This window comes from Geotrypetes seraphini, chromosome 5 (genome assembly GCF_902459505.1).
Source record: "Geotrypetes seraphini chromosome 5, aGeoSer1.1, whole genome shotgun sequence".
In the NCBI taxonomy this organism is placed as follows: Eukaryota; Metazoa; Chordata; class Amphibia; order Gymnophiona; family Dermophiidae; genus Geotrypetes; species Geotrypetes seraphini.
In genome coordinates this window covers 152,314,883-152,330,742 of record NC_047088.1, presented here as the reverse complement: position 1 = coordinate 152,330,742, position 15,860 = coordinate 152,314,883, and the positions used below count along the sequence as shown (strand labels likewise).

At 41.0% G+C, this 15,860-nt stretch overlaps 1 protein-coding gene across 1 annotated transcript in view; it reads left to right on the top strand.

Annotated features, from left to right (window-relative positions):
* Positions 1-15,860, top strand: part of CDK15 (cyclin dependent kinase 15) — a 158,819-nt gene that overhangs the window by 59,306 nt on the left and 83,653 nt on the right. Inside the window, exons 8-9 of the mRNA XM_033945924.1 lie at positions 1,439-1,559; positions 5,770-5,863. Of these exons, the coding sequence (XP_033801815.1) occupies positions 1,439-1,559; positions 5,770-5,863 (215 nt within the window). The remainder of the gene's footprint in view (positions 1-1,438; positions 1,560-5,769; positions 5,864-15,860) is intronic.

Here is a 15,860-nt window from a genome sequence, read left to right as displayed (position 1 = left end):
TGCATCATCCCCACCTACAAGATCAGGTAGAAGGGAGCTCAACCCCTCCTGCCCAGGCGACCTCCCTACCCCCCATCCCCACTAAGATACAGACAGGAGGGATCCCAGGCCCTCCTACCCTGATGCAGCCCGCCCCCGACCGTCCCCCCCGAACCCCCTATTGGCCCACAGAACACCCCCTCTGACAGCCCCCATACCTATAAAAAAGTTGGCTGGCTGGACGAGTCCCAAACCTGTCCGTCCGCTGTCTGTCGAATGGCGGGCCTTAGGGCCTGATTGGCCCAGGCACCTCAAACCCTGCCCACAGGTGGGGCCTCAGGCACCTGGGCCAACCAGAATAGGCCCCTCCTGTGCCCATGTGCCTAAGGCCCCGCCCACAGGAGAGGCCTAAGGCTACTGGGCCAATTCTGGTTGGCCTAGGCGCCTCAGGCCCTACCTGTGGGTGGAGTTTGAGGCACCTGGGCCAATCAGGCTCTAAAGCCTTCTATTCAATGGATGACGGGCCTGCTGGATGGATGGGCTTGGGACCCATCTGTCCATCCAACCTTTTTACAGGTACGGGGGGGTGTCGGCAAGGGGGGTGTCGGCAGGCCGATCAGGGGTTCGGGAGGGGGTGGTCTTAGGGTGGCTGCGTTGGGGCAGGAGGGCCTGGGATCCCTCCTGCCTGTATCTTAGTGGGGGTGGGTTGCCTGGGCAGAAGGGGTTGGGCTCCCTCCTGCCTGGATCTTGTCGAGGGGGGGTTGCCGGGCAGAAGGGGTTGGGCTACCTCCTGCCCGGATTGTTGTCAGGCGGGGTCGGGTGATCGCCTGAGCAGGAGGGATTGGGCTCCTTCCTGCCCGATCCGATGGGAGGGGAGGGTGGATTCTGTAACCGGTGTTGTTTTTGACAGACACCAGTTACCGAATCCAGCTTTTAGGCGAAGGACTGGCTCCTCCTTCACCTAAAAGCTCTTGTGTTGGGCGTTTGGGACTTAGGCTTTTTTTTCCATTGGTTATATGTTGTTAGTGTGGTCTGGGCGTTTAAACAGCTGAACGTAGAGGTAGGCCATTATAAAAAAACAAAAACCTCCTTTTGGATGTTTTTTTGATAATGGACATTTTCTCTGCTTCTACTTTCAACGTTTAGGGCCTTAGGCCAAAAGGGGACTTAGACGGTTTTTTTTATTATGCTCCTCCATGTATTTAACAGAGCCTTTTATAAAATATTGCTGAAATTGAGCAAAGCCCTACAATGATGTCTTGAATTTCATGGAATCCTAGTAGATTAGTGTCTTTTGAGGACTGTTGGCTACCTAACCCTGATCTGAACTCAATCAAAGGGAGAACTGGACAGGATGAGCTTAGAGGGAGTGAGCCTGTGTACTGGGCCTGCAGCTGACAAAACAGGAGTGATTTAGAAATATTGTGCAACAATGTGCATCCTTTGACTGTATTGGCAGGTCTTGCTCGTGCAAAATCTATCCCCAGTCAGACATACTCAGCAGAGGTAGTGACGCTCTGGTACCGGCCACCTGATGTGCTGTTAGGAGCCACCGACTACTCCTGTGACCTGGATATCTGGTGAGACAGCAGTACTGATCAATGTATGCCAATTGTTTAGGAACTGACAAAATGAATATTGTAGATTTACCTCATATACTGCCAAATAATTAATTTTATTTATGATAAGAAAAATCATTTTCTTTAATTTTTTAAATGCTAAGTTTTTTTTATAAGAATGTTTTATTAACATCACAAAACAGCATACAGCAGAGAATAAGCTAATTACAATCAGCATAGAAATACAAGCAGAACATAACAGTACAAATACATATTGTGATGTAAGTGTTTTATTTTCCCCCTTTTGAAATGTTTGCTGGTATGAGAAGCATCTTCCACCCACTGCTCACACTGGCTTCGGCTCCTTCTGACATCACGTCCTAGTCCCGCAACCAGGAAATGATATCAGAAAGGAGTCCTAATGGGCTCACACTCTCGAGACTACGACGGGAACTTATGGCAGTCATTTTGGTTGAGTGATCTGCACAGGGCAGGAGCGTAGGAAGATCGCTCCTGCCCCGAAAGACCGCTAGACCAAAATGGCTGCCATGAGTTTCCATCGTAGTCTCGAGAGTGTAAGCCCATTAGGACTCCTTTCTGATATCATTTCCTGGTTGCGGGACTAGGACGTGATGTCAAATTGCGAGCCTTAAAACCACGAATCGGGAGGGGGAAGTGTAGTTCTACCCCCTTTTCCTTACGTACCAGTTAGTATATGTATTTGTTTTGTTTTAATGTTTTTATTGAGATTAATGTTTTTAGGTTGTATACTTTATGTTCTTATATTTTTATTGGTGTACGTATTTCGCTTGTGCACAGGTTATACAACATCTACAGGTGTGCATAGCCAATTTGTGCGTACTTTGTAATTGTTTAACAAGACTAATCAGTGCAGATAATTGGTTATTACCACCTCATAATTACTGTTAATTGGCACTAATTAAAATTGATGTGCCCAACTTGGTGTGCATCAGTTTTAGAGCCTGAATCTGAAAAGGGGGCATGGCCGGGGGAGGAGCATGGCAGATTGCACTGATCTAGAATATGCCTGATCTGTGCACAATTTAGGCAGTTATTTAGGCCTGGTTTTCCTTGACCCAAATAGATTCACCTAAATATTAGTGATGCACGATTCTATATATTTAACGTGCCTATATATACTAAGCGCCATTCTAATTGGCGCTGGGTTTTTTGGCAATATATATATACAATCAGACCCTTAGGGCCTGATTCTAGTAACGGTGTCTACATCGGCTGGCATCTCCAAAATTGGCACCGGCTGCATATCGATCATGCATAGGTGTCATTAAGAGAATTGCGGCTTACGTCTGACATAAGCGCCAGTAATATAGGACAGGGTTTTGCAGGCCTACATTATCAGCACCTATGTTTGACAAGAATTGTGTCTACAGAGGTGCCTACTGGTGCCTAATTAATTTCCGGTGTAAACCATGCAGAACAAACCGCTCAAATAAATATAACAACTGGTTCGACTCCGAACTACAAAAAATGAAACAATCAACACGACGACTAGAAAGGATCTGGAACAAATCAGGTGAAATATCCGACAGGAATAATTGGAGATCAAACATAAAGGAATATAAACAACTGATAAAAGAAAAAAGGAAAAAATTCTACTCATCCAAAATATACACATCCAACACAAGTGCAAAAGGAATTAACACTCATGAATTGTTCAATCTAGTAAAAAATCTATTTGACACCACACGCCACAGTCAATCAACGCACGACATAAAACTTCCATCAGCAGACGATCTAGTACAACACTTTAACTCAAAAATTGTGAACCTAAGGAACAACTACCCAACAAATAACACAGATGAACAGCAAATAGCCAACATACACGAAAACGAAACACCAGTGGACATGTATTGGAACTCCTTTCAGGACCTAGAATGGAATAACTTCATAAAACTCTATAACAAATATACCACATCAAACTGCATCCTAGATCCCTGTCCACCCAACATAATGAAAGAAGCCCCTTTAGACTTTAAGATAACACTATGGACTCATATGTCCAACAATTTTAAAAATGGAAAATTCCTATCAAAAAACGGTCACATTATAATCACCCCAATCCCAAAAAATCATAAACTACCCCTAACATCAGCAACCAACTATAGACCAGTAGCATCTATCCCATTTTTCGTAAAAATAATGGAAGGCTTGGTACAAACCCAACTGATGGACTACCTAGATCGGTTCTCACTGCTACATGAAACCCAGTCAGGCTTCAGACCTCTGTTCAGTACTGAGACGGTGATAGCAGCAATCTTAGATTACCTACGTAACTTATTTAGTAAGGGCCACAAAGCCTTAGTGATGCAATTCAACATGAGCTCAGCCTTCGACTTGGTAGATCACAAAATACTACTACAATGTCTAGATTCAATCGGCATAGGAGGCGAAGTGCTGGACTGGTTCCGAGGTTTCCTTACGACCCGCACCTATCAAGTTCGCTTCAATTACAACCTCTCTAAAACATGGAGAAACCCATCAGGCGTTCCACAGGGGTCCCCACTATCCCCACTACTCTTCAACGTCTATATAGCTTCACTAGGAACGAAGCTAACCCAGCGAGGCATAAAAGTATTCAGTTATGCAGACAACTTCACAATCATAATCCCGTTTACAACATCCCCCTCTGAAATCACCCCCACAGCAACTGAAGCGCTAAACACGATGGATCAATGGACCACAGATTTCAAACTGAAGCTCAATTCAGAAAAAACTAAATTCTTCATAGCCTCGCCACACGCACAGAATACGACAATACCATTACATATTAACAATCTAAACTACCCCATTCAACCAACGATGAAGATTCTAGGAGTAATACTAGACCAAGGACTAACCATGAAAGACCACATAGACTCCTTAATCAAAAGAGGGTTTTTCACTCTCTGGAAACTTAAGTCCATTAAGGCGTACTTCCACACTTCCGCTTTCAGAATGCTAGTACAATCCCTAATACTAAACCACCTGGACTATTGTAACATCACCCATCTGACAATCCCCCAGAAGCAAATGCAAAGACTACAACTGATACAAAATGCAGCAGTCAGGATGATTTTCGGGCTGAAGAAGTCCGATCACATAACCCCTTCCCTACCGACTCCTACACTGGCTGCCGATGGAGGCGCGCACGAAGTTCAAACTAGGATGTCTCTGCTTCAAAGTATTAAATGGTCTAGCCCCAAAATACATTACAGACCTCTTCTCATTCCCAACCAACAGACATGAAAGAAAAACACACATGAAATTTGTCTCCCCACCGGCTAGAGGGTGCAAATATAAGAGACACCATCAACAACTGCTATCATATCAAGCAGCCAAATGGGGTAAAGACCTAGAAAAATTAATCATGCACACAAACAACTATGAAGAATTCAGGAAACACCTAAAAACTTACCTATTCCTGAAATACCTAGGTAACGAACCGGAACATCAACCCCCCTCATAACATCACCACATACCTGAACGTGCAAACTGTTAACCCCAACCCCTATTCGCTAAATATGAACACTCTATGAACTTACGGAATATTTCTACTTCTGTGTAAACAACTTGGCACTTCCTGGCCTTGCAACACACAAACTGACGTTAATATCATTAATGTCATCAGATGTACACTGCTATATTCTCTAATTCGTTGTACGAAATATACACTGCTATACTCTTTAATCAGCTGTTCGTAAAGCTTCACTTGATTGTATTTACAGTTTCTTTTATTGTAAACCGCCTAGAAGTCGCAAGATTGTTGGCGGTATATAAGAATAAAGTTATTATTATTATTATTATTATTATTTTGTCTTTATGCACCATTAGGCACCTTTGTAGACCTGACTATGGTGCCATTTTTTGTAGGCACTTGTGGACACCTACTTTAAAAAAAAAAAAAAAAAAAAGACTTTTTAATTGGTTTTAAATGATGCAGTTAATTACCGTGCTGATTAAGTTGGGCAGTGGTAGGGCACCTACTGCCGCCTATCTTACAGCGCAGTTACTAGAATCAGGCCCTTAGTGCATAACATTCCAGCAGCTAACTTATGGTGACAGGTAGAAAATTTCCCCTTGATGTTCAGATGAGTATCTCATACCTGTCTCAAAAAGGTGTTTTGGAATGTATGAAAAATCTTAGTAAGCCTGATGAAATGATTGCTAATCCCTTTGCATTGACTGGGAGTGTTGCTCTTTTCTCTCTTAGGGGAGCAGGCTGCATATTTATTGAAATGCTGCAAGGGCGGCCAGCATTCGCTGGAGATTCTGATATCGTTGAACAGTTACAGAAAATCTGGGCGGTAAGAAAGAAATCTACTCCTGTCTCACGAGTTCAGAATTCAGATCATGGTTGTGCTGCTAAACATTTTTTTTAGTTTACCTAAAGTTTGCATTTGCATGATAACTCTGGGTCCAATAGTCAGCTGGTGGCTGTGAGCGTTTTGCAAGGTTGATCACAGGTACTCCCAGAATGACACAAATAACACCTGTTTTAAAACATTACACTGGTTGCCAATTCAACAAAGAGTGCCTTTTAAAATTTTGTCAATAGTGCATCAGATATTGGACCACGCATCTCCTACTGTTTTGCAAGGATTTTTCAAAATTTAGCAACAGAGAAAGAGTTTGAGATCGGAAAATATTATGAAACTATGCTCCACTCCAGGATAGGCGACGCTATGTTGTCAGTGGGGAGTGCAAAGCTTTGGAATGCTTTGCTAGGAGTTCTGCGCTTATGCGCAGTAAGATTGGGTTTCAAGAAAATGTTGAAAACGCAATTGTTTGTAAAAGCTTTCTTATGATGGGATATTGTGTGATGTAATTACCTGCAAATGCTTTACTAGATAGATATTTTGGATCTTATAGCAAAGATCCTTTTAAGTATTGAATATGTGTGTACTGTCTAATATTTATGATTGTTGTCATGTAAACCGTATAAGATTTATATGGTATATAATTTTTTTTAATAAATAAAAATATTCAAAGCCAGGATCTGTGCAAGCTTTGGCTTTGGATATCTGTTTATTTGAGTCAGTTAACACATAGCCATTTAAGTTGAAATTCAGCACTTAAGTTGATTTTCAGCTGCTCCTTCTGACCCTGGGCAAGTCACGTAATCCCCCCATTGCGTCAGTTACATTAGATAGATTGTAAGCCCACTTGGACAGAAAGGGAAAAAATGCAAACCTTTCTGGCTCCCCTGAGAGAACGGTATAGAAATCTGAATAAATTAATTAATTAAGTGGCCAAGGGCAAACACATAAAAATAGGACAGACTTTTATGCAGTCCCACTTGTGCGTTAAACCTGGCTGATTAAAGGCTGACTTTGCCCCCGGAATGCCCTTGACATAGGCAGCTTTGAGTTAGGTGCTAACTGCAAGTTTCGGCACCACTTTGCTAGTTAAGTACTGCTGAAAATGAACAGCTAGTCCTGACTGTGTGATTTAACTGGTCAATGGCCAGCTAAATCACTTTAAATATTAGCCATTATTCACATCGGAGCTTGTTTTTCTATTAGTAAATTCAGTGTGGTGACATTCTGATATGCAGTGCCATTGGATGTATGTATCCCATTCAGAGAGCCTTTCCCTCGCTCTGAATGTGCTTATACAACTTTAACAGAAATGCACACCAATTTTCCGATCTCAAACTCCTTCTCGGCTGTATGTTGTTCCTCCTCCACTCTCTACATCTGACAGATTTCATACAGTTTGAAGGCTAGAAACACCACCAGCTCACCTACTCCTGTGACTATGTGTTATTGAAGCACTAACTTGTGAAAGATATTGGGATCCTGTTTGGACGAAATGCGCTTTGATAGTTCACTATGGACTGAATTCTATAAATGGCGCCTAAAAACTCGGTGCCGGAAAAAAAATAACAGTGCTATTCTATAAATGGTGCTTAAAGTTAGGCGCTGTTTATAACTTAGAGAACATGAAGAGTTTCTGGATTCACTGTACTTGAAGTGGGGGGGGGGCTTAAGGAAGAAGAGAGAGAGGTTCTGAATTCGTGGAGGCAAAGGAAGATGTGCTGAAACCATGGGTGGGAGTGGGAGAATTGTGGGACGGGGGAATTTATTTATTTAAAAAATTTTGGGTCAACAACAGAGTCTTGATATGACTGAGGCTCACTGATGAGCGCGGAGCCTGGCTGGTTGGAGCAGGACTCATGCGCCGACAAACAGGCATGCTGAGTATCACAGAGAGCTGCAGACTGAAGTGCTCCTGATTGGCTGTCAAGCTCTGTCTCTCTGATTAGTGATTGGTGGATGTGCAGAGCCCAGAAATAGGGAATTTTGGGCCGGAGCAGGATGCACATGCCCACAAACTCTGTCTCCCATGTTTAATTAATGAGTGCCAGTCAGCAACTGGTGTGCGGCACTGTGGAGCAAGCTGCGTGGTTGTGCAGCTGCACAACTTAAAGCAGGGGTGGGCAATGAGGGCTGCAGTCCAGTAGGGTTTTCAGGATTTTCCCAATGAATATGCATGAGATCTATTTGCATGCATTGCCTTCCATTGTATGTAAATGGATCTCATGCATATTCATTGGGGAACTCCTAAAAACCTGACTGGATTGCGGCCCTCGTTGCCCACCCCTGTCTTAAAGAGAACATTGCTTACAGGGTTAGGGAGATAGGAGAGTTGCCAGACTATGGGTGAGGGAATTAGGAAAATAGGATGAAGAAGACAGATCATTACAGTGGAGGTGGGGAGAGTGCTGGACAGAAGGAGAGATGGTAGCCTGGGGGAGCTGAGGGGAAGGGGAGATGGTGGACTATAGGTGGAGTGGAGATAGATAGATAGATAGAGATGCTGGTCTCACAAGAGATGCAGGCATACAAACCGTGATACTGTACTCTTGGGGTTGTGTAGGCAGTAAACCACACTTAGCAGGCTTTTCACTTCTGGTATTGCTGCTTACACAACCTGGGAAGGCTCACAGCACTGGGATTTCTGTAGCCGTGTCTCCTGGCATTAGGCTGGGTTTCCTGAGTGCGCTCGTCTCTTTGAGCCACTGCCCTGCTGAACACTGAAGTTGCACTTTTTGGAGGGGTGGAAAAGGGAGAGAGAAAGGGGACAGGAAGCTGTTGCAGCATAGGGGTGTAGGGAAAGGGAGAGGGGACAGGTAATTGCTGGATCATAAAGGGGCAGCGGGAGAGAGAGGAGATGGAAGTTGCTCATCTATAGAGGGGAAGAGAGAGGCCAAGGGGGGGGGGGGAAGAGGGGGAGACAGAGGACAAGAAATAGATGGACCAAAGGGGTAGAAGGAATAGGGAATTACTTGGCCATAGGGATTTAAGGGAAGGGACAGGGGACAAGGAAATGTTGAACCATAGTAGTGGAGGGAAGATAGATAGATAGATATAGAGAGAGAGTGATTGAGGGGGTGCTTAGGCCTGCCCCCTAAATGCCACTGGCCTTTGATTGGTGCCTAGAGAAGTTTGGAACAGCCCACCTGGCCCTCCCCTCCCAGATGACATGTGGCATGCTGGTTGCAAGGTATGCTGGGATTGGACACCCAACATCCAATTCCAGCATGCTTTGTAGAGAGGAGCAGGACACTGAAGTGTTTAAACTACTTCAGTGTTTACCACATTCTTTTTTTTTTTGCCTGCTGCTATCCCACCACTTGCTGTATGCAATGGCGTAGTGAGGGTGAAAGGTACCTGGGGCAGTGGTGTCCCTCCCCCACTCTCTTCTTTGCCCCCTTCCGCTCTTTCCTTGCCCCCTCCTGCCATGCACACTTGCCCCTTCCCTATACTTCTTTAATGTTCCCGGCACAAGCAGCAACCCCAACCTGCCAGCGTTGGCTCTTGCTCCGACGTCGCTTCCTAGGTGCGGATCCACAAAGTGGCATCATAGGAAGAGCCAATGCTGGCGCGAGCAGCAGGTTGGAGTTGCTGCTCGCACCTGGAATGTTATAAGGATATGAGGGAAGGGAAGAGGTGCACGTGTGAGGTGGGGATGGAGGGTGGGGAAGGAGTGGGGGGGGGCAAATAGGAAGATGGGTGCCGGCACCCCCACCAAGATGGCACCCGGAGCAGACCATCCCCCCTACTTACTACGCCATTGGTTGTATGCTACCCTCCTGCCGGCTATATACTGCACTGCTCCTGTGAAATTCTCTTATGAAGATGGCTTTAGCCTAGCACCTAAGTTTTTGGGTTATTTTAAACAACCAGCTACTGTGTGTTAAATATTGACCCATAAGAGTTAACTCCAATAGTAACTGGATAGTAAAGACAGCAAAAATATACAGCAGATACCTATGAATTAAGTTTAATTGATTTTGGAAGGATGGAATTGGTGTTTTAAATTTTTATTTACATAAGTTTAATTGGAGAAGAAAAGTTTGGTTTTAGAGGGAATATAAAGAGGAATTTAATTTTTTCCATATACTTTAATAGATACAAAGATGGCTGCTGAAATTGATTTGTTAACTGTTTTGGAATGAATGGAATAGTTTCGAATTAAAATAAATAAAATTCTACAAAAGAATGGAGAAAGCAAACATGCAGTTAATATTCAAACTTACCTGACGTCAAAGGAATGTGAAAGATTGTGGGAGGAGTATTGAATGAGGCCTGCATGGTCATGGTGGCCTTCTCCTGTGGTCGGGGTCGGAAGTTGGCAGCGTCTGGGGTTTAGCGGTAAATCGTCTTCATTGTAACAGCAGCAGCCGAGAGACTTCGGTCACCTGAACAGCAGTGCCTGTTGGCCAATCCGGAACATAGCGGCGAGCTGGGGCTGCATGGCTCTAACAGTTTGCTGTCGCATCCGACCAACGAGTCCTCCGCCGCTGTTGCCTAGCTACAGGCTACAGACAAAATTGCTTTAAGGCCCACCGGAAGGTCTGTTGCTGAGCTGCGGCGATGGGGGCTTGGGAAGCGCTGGTTTCGGCGGACTGCCGAGACGGGAGATGGTCGGTCCCCCGGCCCTGGGTAGCTCCGCCTCACCCACAATGCTCGGCTTCAGCACCACATAGTCTGTACGGACCTCTTCACCGCCTCCACCTGTCTCCAGAGCACCTAACTCCAGTGGCAGCGGCCAGACTGGTGTTTCGCCCGGCCCAGAGTCCTGTCATTCATCGGCCTGGCTTTTCTCCGGGGGTTCTCGCCGGTGTCGCAGGGTCCGTGTGGCGTGGTGGGTGCGGTGGTGGCGAAGCAGAGGTCTCCTGACAGCCCCAGCTCCAGTGGAAACATCACACACCAATAACTGTACCGGATAGCTTTTCGCACAAACTAGGAATTCTTATAATTAACATAGGCCTTGGTGTAGCTGTTCAGGGAATCAGATAGAGCTTGGGCAGTGTGTAGTGGGAAGGAATGCATAGAGGAGATCATCGCAGAGGAGGAGACATGCATCCTGATATAATCAACTAAATCTGTTCCTTGAAGAAGTGTTTTTTTTTTTTCTGGGAATGTCAGTGCTCCTCCAAAATCTGATTTACTCCATTTCATCACTGATGCTGAAGCCGTGGATTGAAGTCAATGTTTTGATTTTATTTTTATTTTTCTTTCAAGTTTATGATTTACTTTTAATATCATTCATTGTTTTGCCACTTGTTTTGTTTTGTTTATTTCTATCATTTTAAATTTCTCCACAATTATATTGTTCAATGGTTCCTCCCTTCTGCATCTTTTATGTGATGGAGTGAAATTTAATCTGCCTGGCCATTCAGTTTTTGTGTAAATGCATGAGAGATTTAATTCTATTCCCATAAATAGTTGTGTTATCTTTTCTGCTAAAGTGTTTCTTTCAATTTTATGCATTGAATGCTAGAGGTTATTTGGAATAGTAAGTGACCTTTCACATAAGGAGGAAGGAGTAATGGAGGATCAGATAAGTGGAATGTCTTATTTAGAAAATTTTTAAACTGCATATTTTATAATTGAGCTAATTGAATTTTTATTTTACTTGGTTTTGATGTATTTGAATATTATAATGCATTTATAGTTTAAAACTAATTTAATGCTGTTAAGGGGAATGATAATGAAAATTAAAGTTTTTGACATTTAGGATGGAAAAATTTAATATAAAATATTAAAATATACAGTCCTTTCTTGGTATGATTTTAGGTAGAGGTCTGTGTACTAGACTGGGGACATATATAGAGTGGAATTTAAGGGATTTAAATATATGGATGGATCAATTTTTATAATATAGAGGAAACAGTGAAGTAAGATGCTTGGGGGGAGGGTGATGGCCTGATATTTTGTCTTCAAGTTATCGTATGATTAGAAGGGGAGGGTTATGGGAGGGAATAGGGGAGGGTTTTGGGTTTTTTAGTAATATAATCTTTAAGGAATTAAGGGAGGGGAGAGTTGCACCTTATAGTAAATTAAGGGAATTGAAATATGCGCAGGAAAATTATATGTTGAAGTATTTGTTGAATTTCATAGGTGAAAAGATTATTTATATTAATGGAGCTTAAAATATTTTCACTAAACGTTAATGGTTTAAATCATCCAATAAAAAGGAAGAAAACACTTTTGTTTTTAAAACAACAAAATATTGATATTTGTTATATTCAAGAGACTCACTTGTCAGCCTTAGAGTCTCAAAAACTGAAAGAAAATTGGATTAAACATTGCTTTTATGCCCCAGCTGTAAAGAAGAAAGCAGGTGTTGCAATATTGGTAAATAAGAGATGCAATGCTACATTCAAGTTTATTGCTGCTGATCCTGCAGGAAGGTGGATACATGTGGACATGGTTTTGGGAAATACTACAATGGCGCTTTTCAATGTATACGCACCTAATTCGAATCAAATTGAATTTTTTAAATCTCTACAACAATTGTTGTTACCACTGGCTGCTTCTAATTTAGTTGTGGCTGGGGATTTTAATGCTGTTATAGATCCTATAATGGATAAAAAACCTAGTAGAAGTATGAAATCATTAGGATTGGATAATTTGGTACTAAATTGTGATCTGAAAGATATTTGGCGAATATTTCATTTTGATGATCGGGAATTTTCATTTTGTTCCCATGTTCATAAATCTTTTTCGAGAATAGATTATATTTTGATTTCAAATTCATTAGTTCAACAAGTAACACAAGCCTCCATAGATCCAATTATTTTGTCTGATCATGGTGGGGTGTGGATTAAAATTAAAATAGTTGATAAAGAAGATAGTAGACCTATATGGAGATTTGATAATGCTTTGCTTGTGGAACCAAATTTTATTGAGGAATTTCAAGTGAAAATGAAGGATTATTTTCAAATTAATAATACGAAGGATATTTCAATAGAAACGTTATGGGATGCTTTTAAGGCAACCCTTAGAGGTCAAATTATTTCATTTTCGGCATATCTTAAAAAACAAATTAAAGAACAATTTTATAGTTTGGAAAAAGATATAAAGTTATTGGAATCTAAATTAGTTCAAAAATGGGAATATTCTACATTACAAGACCTCTTGAAAGCGAAAGGGAAATATAATAAAATTTCTTCTAAGGTTAATTAGGAAAGACTTATTTTCTCAACAAGCATTGTATTATGGAAATTCAAATAAGGCGGGAAGATTACTGGCAAATTATCTAAAAGCTAAAAAAAGAAAAACAAAAATAGCGATGATAAAAGACGAAAAGGGAAATAGTTATTCTCAAACTGGACCGATTTTAAAACAATTTTTAAGTTTTTACAAAAACCTGTATTCTTCTGAGCCTTATTTAGATAAGGAAAGGGATGGTTTAAAATTTTTAGAGTCAATTACGGGACCAAAAATTCCTGAGCATATAAAAGAAAGTTTAGAAAAGTCAATATTAATAAACGAATTGCAAACAGCATTGAAGTCCCTTAGAGTTGGATCCGCTCCAGGTGGAGATGGTTTTACTGTAGAGTTTTATAAATCATTTCAAATTACCCTGTTGCCATATTTATTAAATTTATATCAGACCCAACTTACTAAAGGATATATTACGGGTACCATGGCTGAATCATTAACTATTGTTTTGCCAAAGCCAAATAAAGATCCCACACTGGTTTCAAATTAATTTATTTATTCAAATTATTTATTCAAATTATTTATTCAAATTTATTTATTCAAATTATTTCTTTAATTAATGTTGATGGGAAAATTTTAGCTAAGATTTTGGCTATACGTTTGGCCAAGGCTCTCCCTTTTATGATTGGTATGCATCAAACAGGTTTCGTTGCTCAAAGACATTCTTCTAACAACACTAGGCTTGCATTACATATGTTGAATTTATCCAAAGCCTTAAAAGATCCAGTTTTTTCTGTATCACTTGATGCAGAAAAGGCTTTTGATCGTGTTGAATGGACCTTTATGTATCAAGCGATGGAATGGTTTGGTATAGGCTCGGGATTTATACAAATGGTTGAAGCATTGTATAGCTCCCCTATTGCTAAATTATATATTAATAATAATTTCTCGGAAGGTTTTAGGCTGCAAAGGGGGGTTAGACAAGGTTGTCCCTTATCTCCTTTGCTTTTTGATATTGTATTGGAACCCTTGTTATTAGCCATTCAGCAAACAGAGGAGATACAGGGTATTCCTCATAAAGATAGGGAATATAAGATCTCAGCTTATGCGGATGATATATTGCTCTATTTGAGAAATCCTGAGAAAACCATTCCTTGCTTACTTGAAATTATTGAGAATTTTGGAAAATTTTCAGGATATAAGATAAATTGGAATAAATCAGAAATTCTTCCACTCAATGTTCATTGTACAAAAGGTTTGTTTGATTCTTTTCCCTTTCTTTGGAAAGAGGATGGAATAAAGTATTTAGGCATTTGGATTAAAAATACATTGGATGAAACAATGAAAATAAATGAAAAATCGTTATTACAGAAGGTTACGGAGATGTGTGAGCAATGGAATCCTTTACACCTTTCATGGTGGGGGAGAGTCCAAACTATTAAAATGATGATTTTACCTGTGGTTTGTTATCAGATGGGAATGTTGCCGGTATATTTTCAAGGGTCCTTTTATAAAAAATTAAATAGCATTCTTTTAAAATTTATTTGGCTGGGTAAAACTCCTAGAGTGGCTTTGGTATCCTTACAAAGATCAATTTCGGAGGGAGGGGTAAATTTTCCAAATTTTTATAGGTATCATCAAGCCTATATTTTGCGCCAAGGTATGTATTGGGTCCTCCCAGAACTCATGGAAAAACTCCCTGACTGGTTGTGGTTAGAATGGCAACTCATGTCTCCTTTGCGTTTGTACCATGTACTCAGTATCAAAATGCCTAGCTATAGTAAAGATAATAGTATACTAGTAGATACATGGAAAACATTGCGATAAGTAAGCAACCTAACAACTATTCCAATTTATAAATCTACAAAACAGTCTATATGGGTAAACTCCAAGATACAAATTGGCGGGGAGAGACTAGTCTGGAAGCAATGGATGATAGCAGGAATACGAATATTGGATGATGTTATTGCTAATGGTACTATGCTGGAGTTTTCACAGTTGCAACATAAATTTGGTCTCAAAAACTCAGAAAACTTTAGATGGTTGCAACTGAAGCATGCCATTCAGGCGGGGTTCCCTGAATGGAAATACCTTAATAAACATAATAGTATGGAGTTTATGTGTTTTCAGACAGACTTCTTGGGTCACCAGGCCGCCCAGTGGTACAAAACATTAAGTGGATTTAATAAAAATAATTTAAAAACTGGTCTAAGAGATATTTGGAGTATTGAGATTAAGCATGAAATTACTGCATCTCAATGGCCACGAATTTGGTCTTGGAGGATGAAATGTACGGTGTCAGCATCTATGAGACAAACTTGGTTTTTTCTGTTGCACCGAGCATTATGGACCCCTGTTAGGTTACAAAAAATAGATAGTTCTTTGTCTAATAGATGTTGGCATTGCCATTTAGAGGCAGGAACTTTAGATCATTTATTGTTTCATTGCCCATTTATTATGAATTTTTGGAAATCAATTTGGGACCAAATTAATAATTTATTAGATAACCCAGTGGCATTATCCTATGATACTGTGATATTTGGTATGGAAATGAGAGCCAAAAGTCAGATTTCTGCAAATAACAATAAATTATTACTTATAATGACTGGAGTTGCCATTCAACAAATCACATTTAATTGGAAGGATTGGAGGAAATTAAATTACAACTTCTGGTGGTACTCTTTATGCCATATATATAAAATGGAAAGGTTTATTGCAATACAGCGGGGTTATCTTAAAAAGTTTCAGGATGTGTGGAAACCATTAATGAAATATTGTAAAGATTAATTTAAAATTGGTTCCCTTATTTTATTTGTTAATTTAAGGTGAAGGGAGGGGGGTATTT